Genomic DNA, 22,988 nt, shown 5'->3' with positions numbered 1-22,988 from the left:
GTACAAATTAGGGGATGAGAATGTCCAACAACAAAATATGTAAATACAAGCACTAAAATGTAAGTGTTAAAATAATAAAAATACTATAAAAAACTATATAAATATCTGCACAGATTGAATCTGACTGTTTGACTGTTGCACGGATTGAATCTGACTGCCACTGAATTTCTCAAACTCTGTCAGAATTTTAATTTGACAGCGACCTTTGCTAGGGTTAAGCAGACTAAAGCGAACAAGTGGAGGTGATCAGCTAATGCAGTTGAAGGAGGCGTCGTTAGCGAAGAGCTACGCCTGAAGAGGAAGCAATTAGCAGAGCTTAGGCTTGAAACTCAAGATGTTTACAACAAAATCAGAGCGAACTGTTCATCACTACATTTCCTTTGCATCCCAAAAACGATTGTTACCCTACGTAATGAACAGTACTGACAATCAATGAATGGCCACACCACGAAGATTTTACGGCTCCTTGACATGATACTGATATCGATGAACATATTAAGAACATTTTGTCCTACAAGCTTTCCTTCTTCCAAAAACTGGCACTAAGTCGCGGTCTTGACTTTGCTCTTCCACATCCAAGGAAATCAAAGCTGCTTTGAAAAGGCTTTCTGGAAATTAGAACCGGTGTTGAGTGAAGAAAACAACGGCTGCATCATTACGTTTGATTGCTTTGAATTACATCGAACGAAAGACCCCAGCACTACCAAGAGCAATGTTAAGAGCAATCGGCCAGTTGAAAAAGAAGAATGACATTGTTATCACGAAGCCTGATAAGGGATCAGGAGTGGTTGTGATGGACAAGTCAGATTATGTGCGCCTACTGAGAAAGTCCTCCATAAACAACGAAATCAAGTTTAGACCAGCATGCGCTGAAAGACCCAAAATGAGAGGAAGACCTCCCAAGCATTTCCACCCGCTATTTCAGAAAGAAAAGGAGTTAACTACCACTGTAGAAAGAATATTGCCCAAGGCAGTTGCTGGCACAGTTATCCAAAATAGTTCGAGACTAGCCCATCTCTATGGCCTGCCAAAAACCCACAAGCGATAACTAGCAATGTGGCTGATACTCTCGGCAACCGGGACATAAAATTTTATTACAACTTGGCAAAGTGGCTTGATGAAAAGCTTAAACCCCTATCAGTCAATGATCCCACCATTAGTGATGTTTTTAATTTCGTGGATGCTCTCCATGACATGGAAGTTGACAATCACAGCATCCTTGTTTAATATGACGTAACTTCCCCGTTAACCAATGTCCCTGTTGATGAGACGATACAACTTCTAGCTGAAAAGGCATTTAAGGATGACTGGTTCAATAAGCAGTGTAATCTCAACACTACAAAATCAGACTTGGTAGAGCTGCTAAATATTGCCACTAAGAACCAGCTTTTTCAGTTTGAGGGAGTTTGTATGAACAAACCGATGGTGTTACTATGGGTTCGCCACTTAGCCAACGCATTTATGTGCAGTATCGAAGATCGACTTCAGAACCAAGGCAAGTTACTCGAGTTCTACAAATGCTATGTGGATGACACATTGAGCATAATGCCTGAAACTGAAACAGCTGAAGCATTCCTTTCCTCTCTAAATGAGAGCCATCCATCTGTCAGCTTCACCATGGAACTTGGCGAACATGGTAAACTTACTTTCCTGGGAATGGAGATCGGGAAATGCAATGGTCGCCTGGAGACAAGGGTGTACAGAAAACCAACTGACACCGGATTATTACTACATTACAAGGGCCACGTCGATGTTAGATACAAGAAGTCATTGCTAAAAACAATTCTGGATCATGCCTTTAAATTGTCATCTACCTGGCAACTGTTCCTCTTGGAATGTGATCGTCTCATACAAACATTCTCCCAACTTCAGTACCCAGCCCAACTGCTGCAATCGACCATCACTAATTGTCGCCAAGAAAGTTTCTGGGATCCAATTACCACACGAGCATGTAACGTAAATGAAGCACCTGTCAGAATAGTGCTACCATTCAAGGATCAGAGATCAGCCAATTCCGTGTGAAGGCAACTTGGGGAACTCAGCCGCAAAATTGGAATTGATATTCGCCCCGTGTTTACAAGCTGTAAGATCAGACACGAAATCAAACCAAAAGAAAAGAAGCTGCCTATCATTAACCAGCAACTCGTTGTTTACTACTACAAGTGTGGTTTGTGCGATGCAAACTATGTCAGGTAGAACTTTTGCAAGAACTTGTGGTGACCAGACCGAAAAGCGCACTCCCCTTGCTAAACTTATTAGATGTTCTCACAGTAAATAATGTTTATAGACTACAAGCTCTGAAATTCACACATTCTTGGTACAAAGGCCTACTACCAAGCTTGTTTCATGATTTCTTTCAACATGCCAGTGAAGTACATGGATACTACACCAGATATGCATCTAGACAAAATCCATACATATCTAAAGTGTGTACCAATCCGCCGTAGGAAAAAAGATGACGGCTGTACATTTTACCACAATGCCTTGCGAACCTAACACAGCCCGTAAGGCACAAAGAAAGCCTTATAATTGCAATATTTGTCCCTGTACAAAGGATATTAAGTCGCCTAGGTGTGAAGATTTTCTAACGCTTCTGTACGTTTTTATGAACGTTGTTTAGGTTTTTGTGTGCTAAGAACTATGGGTAAATGTACCAGTCACCATCTTTTTTCCTACGGAGGATTCTGGTAAACAATTGCTTATGCAGCGACTATTCTCTGGGACAATATCCCTATTCATCTTAAAGATCTCAATACCTTCAACTTCTTGAAACATCTGAAACTATTTACTGTATGAACAACATTCTGAAAACAAGTAATATTTCTATATACTCCTTTTTTCCAATTTTATGTACACATCTCATTCTCTTAATAGCTTTTTTTTTCTCTTAAATCTCCATAGAAACATAATAACTGGAGGTTGACTACAAAACCCTTGGTTACTTCAGTCTCCAGACTCATATAGTACACTTTTTTCTTTGTCTTTACATTTCACTGATATAAAAAATAGGTCCGCAGTGCGAACTTGTGTGGGATTTCAGTCAAATAAAAGTTGATGTGCTTGGGATAAATCAGAGAAATTGTAGCTTTACAGATAGACAATATCATACGTAGCAGAAAGCTTGATCTATTACATAAGATCAGTTTTGGACACTGTCCAGATTACTTTATTCCATATATACATGATCTAAAGGACACTCATAGCTACAATACTAAAGCTACAACCAAGTATAACCTAGTTATTCCTAGGTGCAAGAGAGTTTCAGGTTGCAGGACTTTCCATACAAGCACAACTTGCCTTTGGAATAATGTTGATGTTTCCATTCGTGATACTACATCGCACAAACAATTCACAGGAAAAGCACGCCAGAAGCTACTGAAACAAAATACTACACTAGAACACTTTGTAATTAGTAGCACTTTCTAGATCTTATTTGTATTAAGTCAATTTAAATTTTAATCACTACTCATAAGTATATAATATGTAAATGATTTTATGTAAGATTAGGGAGGGCCATATTGTAAACTACTGGGCAACCAGTAAATTATGTTACCCTCATTAAATAAAGTCTTTTTATTTTTTATTTATTTATTTTATTTATTTATACATTTTGTCGTGTTGTAGTGATGAATGTCGAGTAAAGATACCGTAGAGTCCTGATTATAAGATCCCAGGCTGCAGCAGGGTCCTAAATTAACTTTTTAAGGCAGGCGCCCACTGGCGACTGAATTTTTTTTTCAGTTGCCATATGGAAAAATGTGGTCGCCAAAGTGTCAATAAAATTTTTCCTTCACAACAAAACAGAAACCAAAATTTTTGGTCACCATTGGATTGCCAGCAAAATATTTGCAATTGATGTAATCAGGAATCAAACCAGTGCGCAAATCATCTTTTGACTACTCTGACAGATCTACATTTCCGCCTTTTGACACCCAGAGAATATCTAAATCTTCAACTAATTTCTTCACGGATGTTCCATCTCCACCTTGTAATAAATTACGGAAAGATTTCAGAACATCTTGGGACACCACATCGCCTGAATAAATATTTATGGCGAAAGAACGCATGTGGCCTCTTGTGCCTGCAATACGTATGTTATGGGAAACCGCTGAAAAAACATGGTGGCGAAACTTCGCACTGATCATAGCATTGAAACTTTGTGGTAGATTTATAATGAGGAAAATCGGTTTTATACTTCAAAAGCAGCGGGAAGGTAAAAAGTAAGTGCTCAATTGGCAGGTGGCTTTGAATTTTATTTTAATCGATTTGGCTGAAAATCAAAGTTATTGTATAATTGTCGTGGCATGAAATAGTTAATCGCCCGCTGGCGACCAGTTGTAAAATTCTGGTCACCAGAGCAAAATTTTGTCGCATTGGCGACCAGGAAAGCGCAATTTCGGACCCTGCTGCAGATGAAAAAACCAGTTACAGGAGAAACATGTTTGGACTTTAGTCTCCAGGAAATTCGCTCCCTTAGGGATTAGTTACGTGGAACTCTTTATCGTAGTAAATGACCCTTTTACCAGTGAGTATGACCAATATTTCCGGAGGTAAATTTCCCGTAGTTAATGCCCGTGAATACATAAAAAAGATCACATGCAGCACCCTTGACATTTAATGTAGTCAGTTGAATTGGTGTTTTGATGTCTAAGGTATTACTAGCAAATCACGTTTCTCTGTTTGTCAGTAATATGTAACCGAAAAGGAAAAATGTTTTTCCACCACGTGCCATTTTTGTTACCTTGGCAAAATCCCATGTAACCGTTGTTTCACAACGTATACTAAAACCCAGCAAAAAACGAAAAAAAAACAAAAAAAACAAAAGTCAAGGGGGGATCATTGAAAGAGTCATTGAAGTAAACACATTTGTGACCTTCCATAGGAAAACACGTCTTATTGAAAACAGCGTTTTTAGGGCGTTTGAAACGCCTCACAAACGGGGTTTGACAGCGTTTCAAACGCTTCGCAAACTCTTTTCAAACGCTTTGCAAACCCTTTGCAAACGCCTGTCAAACGGTTTGCAAAGCGTGTCAAACGCTTCTCAAACCCTTTGCAAATGCTTCTCAAACCCTTTTCAAAGGCTTCACAAACCCTTTGCTAACTTTTCGCAAACCCTTTGCAAACGCTTCGCAAACCCTTGGCAAACACTTCTCTTGAGCGCCGGCAGAACTAGTCCGCAAGGAATAAAACGCGCTTAGCAATGATTAGTTTTCAATACCTTACGGTCAGTAATTAACTGTTCTTTTAACATAAGTAGCAAGATAAAAAGATTTATATATAGTTATTCAGTATGATGGGAAAGTGCAGAAATGTATTTAGAATGCACGAGCGCGCGATGTCAGTGTGTTTTGGTCGCCTGTGTTTACGATTTATCAGCTGATTTGACGTGAATGAACTTCTCGCCGGTCATACAAGCAAATGTTCACCGTAGTTTTCTCGCAGACACAAAGAGAAAGGTAAAAGATGAATGTTAAATTTTACATCTTAAATATTATTTGAGCATTTGTCGAAATTTCGATCCAAACATTGCGCGGCGAACACAAACAACCGACAAGCCGAAATTTGCATAATAGCTCGACCGTCGTGATTGTTTACGCTTGACAGATTTCGCGAATGAACCTTGTCACGAATTCGCTACATCAAACAACCGGGTGTTATTTTTAAAATGTACTACATAAATATGTTTACAAATTCGGAAATAAGCTCGTGCCTTGCCGAAATTGTCAAAAGTATGGCTGCGGTATTTACCCGGAATGTTTACTAAGCTTATCTATTGTAAACTGTCCTGCACGTTCAGTTTCGACGTTCATTGATTCGAACAACCTGACATGTATGATTGACACTACATGTTGCCATTCATGTAGAGTTGCAATTAATAGCTCCAATTCTTTCACTAAGACGCATCAAGGTTTTGGTGCGACTAGATTCGCAGAATCTGGTTTACAAAATTGTCTAATTTCCTTATACAGATAATTCTTCCTTTCTATTTTTGTGGCAAAAACTGAGCGAGACAAAGCGAGACAAGAGGATTTTGTCTCTCTAGTACTACTGGTCGAGACATTTGTCTGGCGTGTTTATCGCCGATCATATGGCGTGAACTAGCGCAATAGAGTACAAACCGAATTTATTCGCTTACGGCGCACTACCGAAACATTTTCAGGGTGCGTTATCGTTGTAATTCTGGCTAAATTCATTTTACAAGTACGTAAAATTCGGACATGACTTTTGTCAGGTCTGGTTATCAGCCATAATCTTGCTGATCGGCGTGACACCTCATACCATAAAAGTATACGCTAAATGCGAAAACTAAAATATAACAGGATCGGTCTTTTGCATCAAAAAATTCATTTCAACACGGTTATTCTCACCCAGGTTGCATTTTTGTTCAGTGTTCAGATTTCGCTAGAGGCCTTGCAGTGTTTACATTGCGTGCGACGAAAAACTCCAAGATATGTCATGCCGCACCACAAGTCTGCGTCTGCTCCTACGTACCGTACAATATGCTTCAAATTTCCCGTAATGTACCCCAAAGAACTCCTTGGCATTTTCGTCTAGGCAGTTTCCACTATTCTAAACTGATTTGGGTGTTGATACACGTGAAGAACAGTAAAAGGGTAAAAACTGTTTGGCCATTTCGTGACAACGCAACTTGAAATCTGACCTTGAAGTCATTTGGGATAATACGAGAGTTCAATTGATTGGTCCACGCTGAATAAACATATCAAGTTCTGCGCCTGTTGAACAACTCGACCGATTCTTTGAAAGCGGGAAAATCTCATCGTGTCTTCTTTTTGTGCTGTGTTTGTGTCGGGAAAACATCAACTCATTCTTTGCTGGAGGAAGAAAATCTTCTTCCGTGTCTGTGATTTGGAATGGAATGTGCAACGGCGGTGTGTTTGTGCCGAAAGGGTTTCGATGTTCTTGAAGAGATAATTTTAAAGTGAAGGGATTTCGTGTTAATATGCAGCTAGTGTAATCTTACTACCACAAGAAATGGAAGTAGTTAAGGCTTGATCATTGAGGTGAGCTTGTAACTTTAGCTAGATGATTGTCACAATTAAGTAGATCAACACACCGAAAGTTTGATTAACATACGAATTGTTGCATGTATGAATGACCTTATCGTTCAATTTTTATCGCTCCTGTCAGCCTGACTATCGTCAGGTTCTGTCTCGCTCATTGGCGAGACATTTTTAGGGCCAGAATCTCGACCGTGTCTTGCTCAGAAGTTTCGTACGGGATCACTATTAGAAGCAAACGACCGATTGTCAAAACCACCGAAGCCGAACAAAAACGCTCCGAAGGGTTTAACGTACTGAGGTTTTATGAAAATTATAACTAAGATGGCTTTTATTAGCATACAAACCCTTAGGCAAACGATTTCAAACTCTTTGCAAACCCTTCGCAAAGCCCATGCACACGCTTTGCAAACCCTTTGCAAACTCTTTTCAAACCCTTTGCAAACTCTTTTCAAACGCTTTACAAACTCCTTTCAAAAGGTTTACAAACTCCTTTCAAACGCTTTACAAACTCCTTTAAAACGCTTTCAAACGCTTTACAAACTCCTTCCAAACCCTTTCAAACGCTTTACAAACCCTTTTAAAAACGTTTCAAACTTTTTCCAAACCCTTTGCAAATGCTTTGCAAACCCTTTGCAAACGCCTTGCAAACGCCGTTTGAGGGCGTTTGAAACACCGTTTGGCCCAAATTGAAATGTTCGATAAGACGTGTTTTCCTATGGAAGGTCACATTTTGCAGGTTAGGCTTGTTTTTGGCAGCAGGGGCAAAAATAAATGACATCATTGAAAAGCAAGTGCATACGAGATGGTTTAGTTTCAGGTTGTGATTATGGAACGTGCAATCAACAATAATGTGGCCTGTTTTGTCGGGATGCCAGATGACCTGCTACATAACTGGGACAATTAATGTTCCCAAACACAACTTTTGAATCGCATTGGCTTGGAGATGTTTACTGTGGGAACAGCTTTATTTCATTGGCTACATTTGTCCTGGGATTTGTTGATTAGTTCCAGTGGACACAAATAGATTAGTTTGCCGTAGCTGTTACACAGACGTTCCACCCCCCCCCCCCCCCCGTTCATGAAAAATTCAGTCTGTATCCAGTCGAAATTGTTCAGAAAAGTACTGTAAAGCCATAAGAGTTAACAGTAGGCCTGAACTAAGGAACGGCAATAGAAATGTTGTCTACTTTTATTCCTCAGCGGAAGTATTACAATCGGTTGTTGGTTACACAGAGTTTGTTTACGATAAGTCAGCTCGATTGCAAATGTCAGCTAATATTTGTGCTTCCAGCTGAGAAAACTGTATGTAAATTAATATACTTTTAGAGATAAGCTTTTGTGCTTAAACATGACCAGTAAAGGTGAAAATGTTTAACATGAAGTTTGAAGGCAAATGCAAATATTTAGTCCTTTTAAACTTGCGAGTCTATGGAAACTGCACCGTCACGCAACGTATCAAGAAATCATGGTTTCTCAGTCGAGAGGACCTCAACTTGCTAGCCATAAATACACAGGAAAATACTGGGCTTTGTCATTATTTTATATCTGTCCGTAAAACTTCGAGTGTTGATATAAATATGCTGATTTTAGCAATAGACGGGAGTTGAAAGTAATGAAATCAATCAAGTGTAAATTTTATTCCGACAGTTGCAGACTGCGCGTCGCGACATGCACAATGTTTTACTCGAATTCATTTTCCACAGAAATTGTCGGGATTTTCAGCTGATCAAAGGAATTTCAATGTGACATAATTTAAATATGTACTCGCAGAAAGTTCTGTCCGAGAACTGGAACTTTGTATGATTGTTGTATGATTGATTGATTGTTCCTTATTCATCCAAGAATTTCGTGCATACACAGAAAGCGAATGTTTACCCACCTTATAATAAATGGTGCGTCAAAAATAAATACGGCAGCGAGTGTCTGAGAAACACTAAGACCTGAGGTCTAAGATTCCCTCCGAATCTCAAAAAAAAGTCTCAAATTTGCCAAAAAACAACACGCGGTAAGAGTAATCACATGTCTAATGGCCGCCGCTCAAAAACACTCAACCTTTTGCTAGTGGAACCCAGTCTACATGCCAAGTAGAAACCACGTGACAAATGCTTTACTCTCGTGGACAAATAAACAAATAAATAAATAAATATTGCTGGCGTTGACAAAGTGTGGGAAATCCCACACACAAAAAAAGTCTACATGTACGAGTAAATAAAGTTATTGTTGTTGTTGGTATACGTGCCGACACCTCTATTAGTGCGTTGAGGAACACTGAGGATCGTCTTCAATTGGAAATCACATTAAAGAGCAACATGGAACAGTCTCAAGTGACATATATCGAGATTTTAAGATCTTGTTGCCAAAGTAAATTTGACTGCCTGATCTACGAAATGCTCTTTATAAAGGAGCTTAAGCCAACTTTGAACAAACAGTCAGATTCAATCCGTGCAAAGATATTTATATAGTTTTTTTTATAGTACTTTATTAATTTATCACTTACATTTTAGTGTTTGTATTTACATATTTTATTGTCGGACATTCTCACGCCCTAATTTGTACTTATATATGCATATTTCATTCGCTTTTTGTACAACTTGAAAATGATCTGAGAGAGATCGAAACGTCGTTTTTTATTGCTAGTTTTTATTCTGAAATGTGTTTCAAAAAAACGACTTACAAGAATGTAAAGATTGTGAGTAATTCAAAGAAATACCTTCTCAAATGAATATTGCTCCTGTAGTAATGTTGGTAGCTTCTCCAGAAGCCCACAGAAAAATGGTGCCTCCTTTAAACCCATAACTCCATGCTGCTTTAGTTTTCCGGATGCCCAGGCCACCAAGTGGTTTTTATCAAACACTTGCTCGTTAAACTGCACCAAGACTATGTCCTGGTAACGGAAGATGAAAAAGTGCAGTAAGTGCCAAAGACCTTACCTCTTACCTCAAACAAATTGGAACAATGATTTTGAATTTTGATTGATATAAGAAGTATGGATGGGAATAGCGGCAGTGTCATGGACACTAGAAGTTAGAGGCAATGTTTCATACTTATACAATATTAAACTGGAAGGATAACAATTATTGCTGTGGGCCAAAACTTTGAGAATGTGTTTAAGTTCTTTGTGCCACCCCACCTTAGTCAAATGGGATCTTGCCTTGTTCCAATAAAGTGCATTAACCACTGAGTATTTGTGTCGTATCAAATGATGACATCGACCAAATCGAGGTAATCATCAGTGTAAATTGGTTTTCTGTACATGTGTGTGGACTGAATTACGATCATTGTGTAAACTGCTCACAATATAACAAAACAATACCATACATTATCCCCTTTAAAGGCAGCTGTGACGCCTTGCGCACACGTCCATGCAAGGGACAGCAGTTGACTGTCTCTCTGGTATGTTTGTGCCACCAGACCATCCTGAAGATAAAATGAAAAAATATAGATAGTAAACTTCTACTCAGCGCAACTGAGTAGAATTACTTCCTTAAAAGCTGGAGTAACACTCACAGATCCCCTCTCCCCCAAGAAAAGGTCAATATAGTATCTAATAGGTACACGGCTGAAACTAGCTGAACATTTATGGGAAATGTCATTTTGAGCGATCAGTGAACATGTTAATTTAAAACACTAGTTTTAAAACTGATCTTAAAAGGTGTTATGATCTTATAACAACTTTAAAAACTAAATTTTTGGCACACATTCTGTCGCCTTGTGATAATTGTTTACAAGGTTACGTGTAGGACATGTGACTTAACCAATGTCGGAGAAAGTAAGAGATCTTGGAATTTGGAAGGGGTACAGAAAAAACAAGCTGGGCACGAGGTCGAACAAGGAAAGCACAATAAGGCACCACGCCGTAACATCGGATCATGAAAATCACAATTCTACAAAGGAACATAAGCAATAGGCAAGAATGCCTTTTCCTGGAAGCTTTGCATTCCATTAAAGACCATAACTCTATTAACAAACATTTACATTTCGGCATCCCTGGGGACAGCGACAAATAAAAACTGTTTATGCATGCAGTGACACTGTTTCAAGCTAATTCTGATGAAAGGAATAGAAAGTGTGCCGACAATTTAGTTTTTAATATTTTATAAGATCATAAAACCTTTTCAGATCAGTTTCTAAACATAGTTTTTATATTTACTGGGAAGTACATAAATTTGTAACACCACCAAGGTACCAAGTGTTAGGTAACTGAAAAAAAGGAGTATTCATTTGCTTTGTGGTTGAGGCTTCAGGTTGCACTTAATTTGCGAAGAAAACAAAACAACTACTTATTGGAACCAAGCAAAAGCTTTCTCATTGCACAAACCCATTGCTCAACCTTTCGTTGTGAGGCACTGAAATCGAAGAGGCTGTCAACGAAATGCTGCTTGGCATGAAGATAGATAAACATCTTAATTGGAATAGCCATATAGCTTACATGATCACTAAGTTAAATTCTAGGGTCAGTCTTCTTAAAAGAGCCAAAAAGTACCTGAATCTGTCACTTAGATAATTGCTATACAATGCTTTAATTAATGCAATCTTTGAATATTGTTGTTCAGTGTGGGGAAACACTAAGATTGATAATTTAAATAGGCTCCGCAGAATGCAAAAACGTTGTGCCAGGGTAATTTTAGATGCTAGCATCTATGAAAGTTCAGTTGGCCTTTTCAAGAGGTTAGGCTGGATCCCCATTGGTGACATACCGGTAATAGAGTTAAGGAAACTGTGTATTATGCATAATATTATCCATGGGAAGTGTCCTGATTACTTTAACCACTATATTCGTTTTGCCAATAACAGACATCATTACACAACTCGGGCATCAATTAACATGGACTTAACCACTCCTTTTTTTAACACCAAGACCGGCAAATGTTCATTCTTTGCAAGTGGCACTAGCAATCAAGACAGTAACACGAGGGGCTTCATTCCCCTTTGTAAATTTAGAAATCTAATATTCAAGAAATACAAAGATCGGAATTCTAGAATAGACAACTTTATTATTGGTAGACATTTTAATGAATTTTCAATGTATTTTTTCTTTGTATTTGTCTATTGAATTTGTAATTGTAGTTGTTTAGAAGATTTTAAGGACCATGATGAGAACTACTGGTTTTATCACTAACTGTGTTATCCAATAAAGTCATTATTATTTATTTATTTACTTACTTACTTATTTATTTATTTGTTTATTTATTTATTATTTATTTAATTCGTCACTATTTGAAACATCCTCTCGTGATTCGTAAATGAATTTGTGCATTGGTTACCTGAATGGCCCAGATGTTAAGAATTCCTTTATCACAGCCAGAAGCCAGAAAAGTTCCACTGGAATTGAAGGACAAGGACGAAACCAAACCACTATGGCCATTGGCTTTAAATAGAAGACTAACACATCCGTCGCTAACAGGAAATTGCTTTTCAGATGATTTCAAAACATCATCAAACTTAAAGATAATTTGGACAATGCCTGATTTCTTCCTCCGATCTTTTCCAGTGTCCTCTTCACCTCCCTTTCTTGACAGCCCCAGCAAGTTGGCTGACTCTAAAGCAGCAATTCTTGACTGCAGGGTGGAACCACCACACTGTCTTTCAGAGACAATAAATAATTTGACCATCTTAGAGAGATTTTCTTTGTCCGGTTGCTGAGGAACATACCACACACTTATGCATCCATCTGTGCTTCCACTGTTACATAATAGAGGAGAAATAAGCTTTTCAATAATTACGAGATTATTATTGTTGTGAAAGATGAAAATCTATTGATCCAAAAGAAAAGCCTCTAAGCAGGGTTGATATATGTAATACTGAAGCCATCGCAAAACAAACTACAAATCAAAAGGCTTTTTCATCCAACTCGTGATATTTGAAACAGTGCTTTGGGAGGTTAAAAAGATTCTAAGGAGTTTGTCACAGTTGCGTGACACAGCATAAATTTAACAGCAATCACTGATTTACAGACAATCTTTAAGTTTATTAAGGTGGAACGCTTGAGCTGTTTTGATTGTTATGACCTAAATGAGTTCTGACAAAAACCTGAATGTGTTATGTAGGCAGTACTTTACAGATAAATAACTATAATCAACTTAATTCTTTCACATGCGACCAAATCCACATTTATTGTACGTTTCCTTTCCCTTAGAGTTTCCCTATCGAGTCGAGCGCTATTCCGATATCAATGTCTCTGTCCTTAGGACTTGAGTTATTACAAACATCTTTGTTTCTTTACTGCACTAATAAACGTTGAATCAGGGGATAGAAATAATTACTCACACGAAAGCGAATCCTGGTGTGGGCAGCATTTTTTTTCTCTGAGCTACTAAGGGATGATTTGCACTTATAAAGGAAACAAAATGTTCAAGAAATAAAAGTAAAGTAATTATATAAAACAAATGAGAAGATATGGAAATTTGAAATAATTCTTTGCGGAAGAAAAACACTTCTCAAGTGAAACCCTCGCACGTGATTTTTGGCAAGGTTTCGGTAAAAGCTGCCGTCAAAGCTGTTGATGGGTCGAATTAAACAACCACCTTTGTTGCATACCAGATAATCTTTAATTTGGCGACCCTTGTTAGACTCCAAACGCGAAAAATCATTTTACCGCTTTGGTGGCCATTCTGTTCGCAATGGTCGGTTCTCTCGGAAATACCCTGGTTGCGGAATTACCACCAAAAAATTTTTTACGACCTATCAACTGACTGACTAAGCGAGCGAGTGAATTATTTCTTCCCCAACTAATTGCTATAACTCATTCTAGCTATGCTACTCTAGCTAACACTCGTAAAAAAGGTCCAAGATTGAACCCCACGTACATAAAGTGCTGTACAATGATCCAATCCAGTCAGGCACTTACATGGCAAGGTACGATGAAGTGTTTGTTGCATTAGAATTGCTGAACCACTTGAAGCACGATATTACAGAGCTGTCAAGTTCCACAGAATGCCTGAGTAGAATACCTTCTTCAACTTCATACCATATCTGTAAATGACAAAAGATAAATAAACTTACGACAACTTAACTTAACTTAACTAAACTTAACATAACGTAACGTAACATAATGTAACACAACGTACCATTCAACGTTTACATAGATGGCTGATAACAGTTTCCAGCACTTTCCACCAGACAGATCCACAGATGTTATAATATTGGTTTCACGCAGGTGCCTAATCATTTGTGAACAAGTTATGGTAATTTTCATGCCATAATAAATTACCATAGCAACGATTTAACCAATTACGAAAACCCTAATCTTAGCTTTAAGTACTTATGATTCAAAAACGGCTCTAAAATTAATTGCCTCATTGCTATGGTAACTTATAATGCTGTGAAGATTATCACAACTTGTTCACCAGTGATTGGGAATTTGTGTACTGGTAATACCAATACTGTAACATCAAAACTGATAATTATAAAAACTGAAAAGAATTTATTAATGAATGTCGGTTAAAACACCACAACAGTCATGCTATGCTACTCTGTTTGTTGAAAATTAATAAAATCAAGTCTTGTAACGTGACACATTCATATAACACAAAGACCACAAACTTTCAACAATAAACAGTGCACTGTTGACTGTTTAAAAAGTGAAAAGACAATATATCTTTTATATTCCCATATTGTGATCTCAAGAAGTTTCCATCAAGCAAATAAAAGCATCTCCGTCATATACTCTTAAATTAATTACTCAGTTAACATCTTAATCTTGTTTTCTACAGATACTTTACCTTAACACATTCATTTTCAGCACAGGAAGCAAATGCCTCTCCTTTAGAATCAAACTGAAGTCCAATGATCAAACTCTAGACACCAGGACACATACACATGTACAGAGTGAAAACCTGTCACAGTATACAGTAACTATGACAGAAAATATACCATGCCATAGAAAATAAAGCCAATCAGAATACAGGAAAGCTGTTTTTTATTATCACACTCAACCTTCCCATCATGCACTGTATTGATTGTGTGGGACACTGTCGTTCCTACGACATTGAGAGAGTATTCCATGGTTTCTTTCAAATAAATCTATTTATTACAACACATTACAAAAAAGATGGACTTATTCCATGGACGACGGTATACCACTCGAGAGGCATTGCATAACTAGGATATATCCTTTATTTGAGGTTTAGTAATCAAAATGGCCACAAATAGGGTTTTTCAACAGAGCGATTTTTTCATGTCCCTCTTCTCTAATACCACAAGAGAACAAGCATACACACTTAAGCTTTTATCTTTGTTTTGTAGCATCTATTTCAAGCCATCCATAAGCATATATGGCCACCGTGAACCTTGCAGTCTTTTTTGACTGCATTTCCCAGCTAAATAAGCTTCGTTTCCTGAAGTCGTTGCTCAATGCCCTACAGGCGACAACCATTTTTAGCTGATTGCGAGTGGACAGAATTTCAAAAGATGTGTAACGTAAAAAAAATGATACTTAGTTTGAAAATGCACAACGATTTGATATTCTCAAACTCATTAACAATTCATCAAGTTAAAACAAAGAAAATCACAACCGTGAGGGAGGTTTGGATACCCGGTCTTAATAGGTATAGATTTTGATGCTTTTACTTTTCTGCTTACTCCTTAGTTTTTGTCTTGATTGAGAAGATATATCAAACACTCGAGACATTGTTTTATCAGCTATCCAAACACCTTGAATTTTTTCAAAAATACTCTGCTGCACATCCTATTTTCAACTCCCTTCTCGGTGTTTGGACATCGCGATGAAACAGTGTCTCTTGTTTATGATATATTTCGAGTCGTATGGATTATGCGCTGCAATTGTACGGCAAAAACGGAAATTCATGGGAGGTGGGAGGTCTCATGTGGAGTACTCCCTTCAAAATTGCGTGAAATATTGACAAAAAATAGCCCTTCTCATGCAACATTTCCACGAAAATTCGAAAACACATCAATTTTGTAGAAATTTGTTTGCAATACCTTTGCACAATACTGTACCAGGGATCCATATTGGCTTTTTCTCTAAGTTGTCAGCTGGGTAAGTATACCAGATGACAGACTTGCCCTGGCAAAATTTTACTTGCCCGTTCACTAGAGAATAATGGTATTGGACCAGCATGTAACTGAAAGTTTACTTTTCTATTATTTTCACGCGACCAGTCTTCAACTGCCAGTACATGTCAGAGATCATGTCCGTAGTTGCGGCTGTCAGCGGACACAGAAAATCCAGGTACAAATGAAAATCAGCCTCTTCACTGCCATGAAGGTTTAAAGGGAGGCTTTCGCTCTTCCTGCTCATATTTGGCTTCTTTTTCTGAAGAGGTAACGTCACTAAATGCCATATCCTGATTAAAACAGCTGATGCCATCGCGCCATGTGTTTTCAAGGATGCAGATGCAGTACAGAGCATCAGCGGTTGGCAAAATGAAAACTCAGCCTGCATTGATTTCATTCATGGAGAATATCACATTACCAAAAATTAATGATAATTTTATTGTGAACGAAAGCTGCAAATCATTCTCTGTTTCCTAAAAGTTCCAAATGGATAACAAGTAGTCAGAATGCTGAGAACTCATATGAAAATTTAGGAAATGTTTTTATTTTTCTGGTAGAGTAAAACTAAACTCGTCCAGCGGACAAGTTTTCATATTGTTTTGGTCGTCCTTATGATGATTTTATTGCCAACGAAAGCTGCAAATCATTCTCTGTTTTCTAAAAGTTCCAAATGGATGACACATGGTCAGAATGATGAGAACTCATAAGAAAATTTAGGAAATGTTTTTATTTTTCTGGTAGAGTAAAACTTAAGTCGTCCAGCGGACGAGTTTTCGTATTGTTTTGGTTGTCCTTATGATTTTTAGTTGTCACGGACGATCGAAAGACTGCGAACATGGATCCCTGCTGTGTGAACATTTTTAAATGCGAATACTGTTGAATGTGCTTACCTTATGAGCTTCTATGATCTTAACTTGGTCATTAGGGTCTTTCGTTGCTAAGCAGATAACACCATCTATAAATCCAGCCACAAAACAGTTGCTGTTATCGTACCATGCAGCCTTGCAGACTGGAACTAAAAAATCATACACATACAAAGGTAAGTGTTTGCCACAATGCTAAAAGCTTAAAACCCAAAGGTGGACCTGTTCATTTAATATGTTTCCAGTATGTTATAACAGATTATTACTGAACAGATACCCTAACAATATGGACAATTGAAGATTCAACAGTGTAGTGCTGGAAAACAACCTAAGTTACAACAATGACACAGCTAGGTTTTCTCACTACTTGAGATGTTGATATTTCACCATTTTACTTTTGTGTAATCCTCTGTAGGAAAAAGATGGCGGCTGTACATTTTACCACAACACCATGCGAGCTTAATACAGCCCGAAAAGTACGAGGAAAGCCATATTTTTGCAGCACATATCCACGTTCTATCGACATTGTGTATGCTGGGTTTGAAGATTTTAGAACATTCCTGTATGTTTTTATGAGCGTTGTTTAAGTTTCCTTGTGCTAAGAATTATGGGTAAATGTACCAATCGCCATCTTTTTTTCCTACAGCGGATTGAGTAAGCGGTTATAGATCGTTTTCACGTGACGTCATCAAATTCCAAAATCCAAAACTAAAGAGCCACGAAAATTTTTATCTTCAGAAGGCATAAGGGGATCTAAACTTATATCTGTTTACAACTTTTCAGCTCAATAGCGTGCTTTGATTGGAAACCAGGGCCGTTTGAAGTTTAGAGTTATGGCGGTGCATGACATACCACTCCGATTGCATTTGTGGAAAAATATGCACTCATCTAGTGATTTTTAGCCTTTTTAGGAGTTAAAGTGTTTGGAAAAGTGCTTGTGTAAATGTTTGTTGGTTCAGTTCAGGTAATCAGTCGCCTAGAAAGCCAAAGTAAGTTCCAGATGTTGGTGGAGCACAGAGCTCCACCAACATGGTGGCTCCATACTGGGCTCTGTAAATTTGCGCAAAACATTTTGACGAATATCTGAAGTTTGGGAAAACGCAGAGACCCAAAACTTGGAGAAGTGTCTTCTTTACCTGTCTCCTACAATATTAAAATTTCTTGACTTTATCCACTGAATAGTTCTGGATTTATTTTTTCGTTGCGTGGCAGTGAAAACCATCTATTGTTCAAAACGCATGATCACTTATTATCTCTTAGGATGTTAGGTATATGTACCTCCTTCTCTTGAACACCACTGTAGCTCAACTCTTGTGAAGGAATTACGATCGTACACCTCAACAACAGCTAGTGAGCCATCAATTCTTCCAACCAGCAGAGAATCCATTATTCCAACTTCACTTTCCAGGAATCCACGGGACACAGGCCATGTTAAACATGTGATGTGATGAGGGTGAATCTCCAGATTACAACGCCCATCTAAAACGAAATGATGTAAAAGGCTTTAACCTTTAAAAGTAGAACGTCATAAAGTAGGAGAAGGATTCTTGCATGTCATTTCAAGTGGTACTATGATCAAATTTTTACCCCTTGATTTTTTAAGTACATCACATAGAATTCCATGAAGGAATAAAAATGCCGTTTACCATTTGCAAATATCTGCATTAGTTCCGGAGATATTTAAGTTTGAAACATGTGTAAAATATGCAAATAAGATGACTGATGATGTCACACACTCAACCCAATATCATATCAAGTATAAAAATAGAGCTATCTTGGCCAATTTGCAATGCAGACCATTGAAACTTGGTAGGCTAATAGTTCTACAGAAAACACTCCTACGACTATAAAAAAATTCTGTTCTCATGGCAGCTCACTCTTTTCCAGTTCCCACCCACTTGATTTCAATATGTTAGTAGTTATTTTCAGCTCGAAAAACAGGCCATGAACTCGAGCTAACATATTTATATGCTTGCTGGATCGTGCGTATGAGGCACCATTTGCAAATACAAAAATGGAATGCCAAAGGTGGCCAGAAATGCCTTTAATATTGAGGAGGTCTGGAACCCAGTATCTTGCCATGGTAACAAAACTGTTATGCTCGAATTGTGGAGCAAATTTAGAAGAATCTTTCTGCAAAGAATCAAACATTTCTGATACAAATTGGCTGAGATATCTTTTTTCATCATATCTGATGAAAATTTGGTTGAGTGTATGATGTCATCACTTTGCTCATTTGCATATTTTAAAAACTTGAGTATCTCAGGAACGAAAAGAGATATTTGAAAATAGTAAACAGCATTTTTCTTCTCATGCAGGCTACTTGTTCATGTTTTAAAATGGCTTCGTTAGGAACGATGCATTTTTCATCATAGTACCACTTTAACAGTTAATGTTAAAAAAGGAAAACAATGTGAAATGTGAACTAACCCAATAGTGGTGCACACAAACAACAAATCTTCTACATGATTTAGCAAAAGTAAACTTTCAAACAAACCTATCACGGTCCAAATATTTAACAGGTTGTTAATTGCTCCAGCAAGAAGTTTGCCATTGGCCTAGAAAGTCACAGAGAGTATATTGGTTTAGCACATTGTTGGAAATAATATTATTTCATCTTCAACTTGACTGAAAGCTAGTCAAAAACTCAGCCTTAGAATAGAATTCACTAAACAGTCTTCAGTTCACTACAGCTTGTGTTTTTTATATACTTTTATCCAGAGAACATTTTTATATTTTACCATGATTCATCCTGGATACGACCATTCGATATTTGCAAAAGGTAATATGTTTTGATGAAGGATAATTGTAGAGGGGGAATTAGTGGAAGGGGTGCTGGTGGAGCACAGTTGTGTTGACGGGCTGGAGTGGCACTATGCTACTAGGGTGGAAAAAATCAAAAATCATTCAAAACTCATAGAATTTCTTACATTCCAGCAAACATGACCCATTTCTTCACCAGTATTGTCCCTGAATTGCTCATCATCACTTTTGTGGTGTGAAGAAAGGAAAACACATGTCTGTTGTAAAATGTTATGTGTCTTGGATGACATGTTCCAAATGTGGATGACTTCATCAAGTCCACTGTTGAAATCAAATTGAACAGACAAGCATGAAGACAGTCAACATAATACACAACACCAGGACGAGTCTTCAAGTGTTACATACAAAAATTAAGAAAAATTAATGCTTAGGAGGTCCTAGACACAAGCTTAACAAGGGACTTAAAATTTCTTTGAAATTGTCCCATAATTGTCCAAATGATTCTGTACGAAGCCATACAAAGGATTCCTTAATGAAACTTGACAAAAAGATCTAAGCACTGAAAGATTTCTCCTTCAGCTGATCTCTTGGATGCATCACCTTAACTACAGTACCTACTAAATACAAAGGTTTTTTAGCGCCAGATTAGAACCACGCATTTTTTCGAGATATTTAGCCTAGAATCTCAACAAAAATGCTGACATCAGTATTTTTTTGAAAAAAGAAAGAAAGGATATTTCTTCAGAGATTTCCTCAGAATTCCCCTTTACATATGGAAAAGCAAACACATACTACATGGTAAATAGTAACATAAAAACCATTTTTGGTATGTTTTTAATAACAAAATCATTGCAACAACGCTTTTAGCTTCCTTAACAGCCTTCCTTTTGTTCAGCTAAATACAGTCTAAATAGCTTTTCCTCACAACTAGAAACTAATCACATGTTGAATAGGCTTGCAACTTCCATTTCATAACATAAAATGTAGGGGTAACCACACATTTTTTAAGGTTTATCATCTTTTTTGGAGACTTTTATGGTGTCTGTTATATTTTTTCCTGTCACCTCCCCAGTAAGTAAAACATTTGCGTATCACACCCTTGTTTTGCGCGCCCACTACGCCATCTGCAGTTACATGTTTACAGTTGGATTTCAGTATGATGTTTGACAGAGAACAGCTAGTTTTTCAGCTGTAAGACGTTAACAGTTAGTGATTAGAGATATGTTGCTATTCTGGAGTTCCTGGTTTAAGTACAGGTTCGTTAAGCTTGATTTGGTAACAAATCAAGTACGAAAATCAAAAAAATCAAGTTGGAAAATTTTGCTTTCACTTTAGTTGTGTACTTTGTGGCGTATTTAATTTTAAACCACGCCTTGCGTAATGCAACGCGTGATGCGCAGAACGTGAGGGCACTAACAAAAGTAGGCACCATCCCTAAGCATGTCAACTGTAATGTCTGGCACTTTTTCAATGCTCATTGAATAGGCTCATCCAAGATATTTCTGATGAAAACCTGGAAAAGATCTGGTGTGTTTATTTCATTGAGAAAGCCCTAGATGGAATAGGCAGGGTTGCCAAAGTGTTTAAGTTGCTTTATGCTTGGTGTAGGTGTTGATTTTACCATACCTTTCAAAACAATTAGTAAATTTCCCAGTAGAGTCCTTTGTCAAGATCAAGAAGTACATTATTGTACAGTAGATAGTGATTTTCACAAGCAGCAAGCTACTTTTGATATCCCTGTAGAGGGCACGATTATTTTCTTGGGTTTTTGTTATCCGATCTGCTGTTTTCTGTTGTGAATTCTTGGTGGCTTCTGCCCACCTTCATCAGTGTTATTTAAGTTTGTTATTACTCGCACTACAAGCCCATGTGCTGTTGTTTTATTGATTTTTTAAATCAACGATAAGTAAGCGTGAGGGAGTGGTTTCCTTATGTTGACAGCGGTGCTGTCCAAAGTTGAGTGCCATGACTCCACGAAAAGCCGCGTTTGAGGATCTGGGCATCTCTTGGGTGGATGTTGTGATACGTGGACTCAGCATGCTGTTTAATTGCTGATTCATTGCTGCTTGCGCGGCCTGGATCATGCTCAGGCCCATGAAAGCTCCACGAGCATTCACTTTCCCTGACATAGGTGAATATACAGTCACGGCAGCTCACTTTGTAGACAATCCCAACTATTCTTTACTCTCTTCCCACAAATAGGGCAGCAACAGTTTCCAAGCCCTTAATTAAATGTCTCAGGTGTATTTTTGTAAAGCTCCCCAAGCAACCCTTAACAAAGAGGTAAGTAGAAGTAAGAATGTGCCAGCCAGGCGTGTTGTGCCTTTCATCATGCTCTGAGTATATTTCAGTGTACACAATGTTTAACAGGTATTCTATATAAATATATGGGTGTGGTAATTGCTGTTCTTGCATCATCTTTCAATAATATGTGTACCCAAAGGAAGCCTGAAATATATCACGGTTTAGCTACATGAATGAAAAATGATTGACGTACATGATCTTTCATGCAAAGGAAGTTGACCTGAAGCAAGTGAATTAGTATGTACTCTAGCCTTACATGTATCTGGTGCACAGCGCAGAGAGACTCACTGCGGTAGGGACGGGCTCCATGGGCCACGCAGTTGGGTCTAGAGTAAGGCGGTGGGCCAGAACCCCATTGTCTATATAACTATTATTTTACAACATCAACCGAACAATGTTAATCCATAAAAGGCAAAACAAAAATAAATAAATAAATAAAAAAATAAAAATTAAAGAACCAACTTGTTGCCAAGTTAATTTCTCCAAAAACCAAACCATATCAAAATGTCACTGTCATTTCCTAAATTATTCACTTCTGTTCAAGCTATGCTTCATTGAGGCATGAACTAATCTAATGTTGAATTCAATGACTTTGGATTCTCTTCTTTCATTTCACTGGAAGGTTCTAGCAGCAAGCCTGTAAAGCCTGAGCATTGCTATTTTGTAGCTTATAATTGGAGGGGTGAGTGTAAAACCGTGCTAAGTGACGATTTGGGTGAAAAAAAAAATTTTTGCAAAAGGGCTTGAATTTTGCATGTGGTCTTCAATGTAATAGAAAAACGTGGCCCTGTATTTTTGTCGCTGGTTTTTGCTTTGTTTTCAAGTTATAACATATGCAAAAATACTTGGCTTTCCCTAGTCATGTCTTTAGGAGTTTATTTGTTGAATAGCAAACAGGCAGACTGTTTATAGTGTATGACATCAAAATCAAATCTCACAGCATATATAGAGCAGAAATCTGGGAACAGATTGTTTACATTGGTTCTTGTGACGTGAACACAACACGTGAATCGATCGAGTG

At 37.8% G+C, this 22,988-nt stretch overlaps 1 protein-coding gene and 1 pseudogene across 6 annotated transcripts in view; one reads left to right on the top strand and one right to left on the bottom strand.

Annotated features, from left to right (window-relative positions):
• The window catches only part of LOC110067114 (putative E3 ubiquitin-protein ligase HERC1), a 302,388-nt gene that overhangs the window by 62,977 nt on the left and 216,423 nt on the right, over positions 1-22,988 (bottom strand). For 5 of the 6 annotated variants that reach the window (XM_089295099.1, XM_089295101.1, XM_089295095.1 and 2 more), the window contains 10 exons: positions 19,831-19,984; positions 19,398-19,458; positions 18,179-18,379; positions 16,928-17,052; positions 14,744-14,818; positions 13,870-13,994; positions 13,290-13,352; positions 12,287-12,704; positions 10,341-10,439; positions 9,733-9,906 (listed from right to left, as the gene is read on the bottom strand). In XM_089295099.1, the coding sequence (XP_089151225.1) occupies positions 9,733-9,906; positions 10,341-10,439; positions 12,287-12,704; positions 13,290-13,352; positions 13,870-13,994; positions 14,744-14,818; positions 16,928-17,052; positions 18,179-18,379; positions 19,398-19,458; positions 19,831-19,984 (1,495 nt within the window). The remainder of the gene's footprint in view (positions 1-9,732; positions 9,907-10,340; positions 10,440-12,286; positions 12,705-13,289; positions 13,353-13,869; positions 13,995-14,743; positions 14,819-16,927; positions 17,053-18,178; positions 18,380-19,397; positions 19,459-19,830; positions 19,985-22,988) is intronic. The other variant, XM_089295098.1, reaches the window with a different exon arrangement.
• On the top strand, positions 1,055-11,971 carry LOC149108136 (uncharacterized; annotated as a pseudogene).

Source organism: Orbicella faveolata, unplaced genomic scaffold, assembly GCF_042242905.1.
Source record: "Orbicella faveolata isolate gen_17 unplaced genomic scaffold, um_ofav_v1 contig_26, whole genome shotgun sequence".
NCBI lineage: Eukaryota > Metazoa > Cnidaria > Anthozoa > Scleractinia > Merulinidae > Orbicella > Orbicella faveolata.
This window is presented reverse-complemented; position numbering and strand designations above follow the sequence as displayed.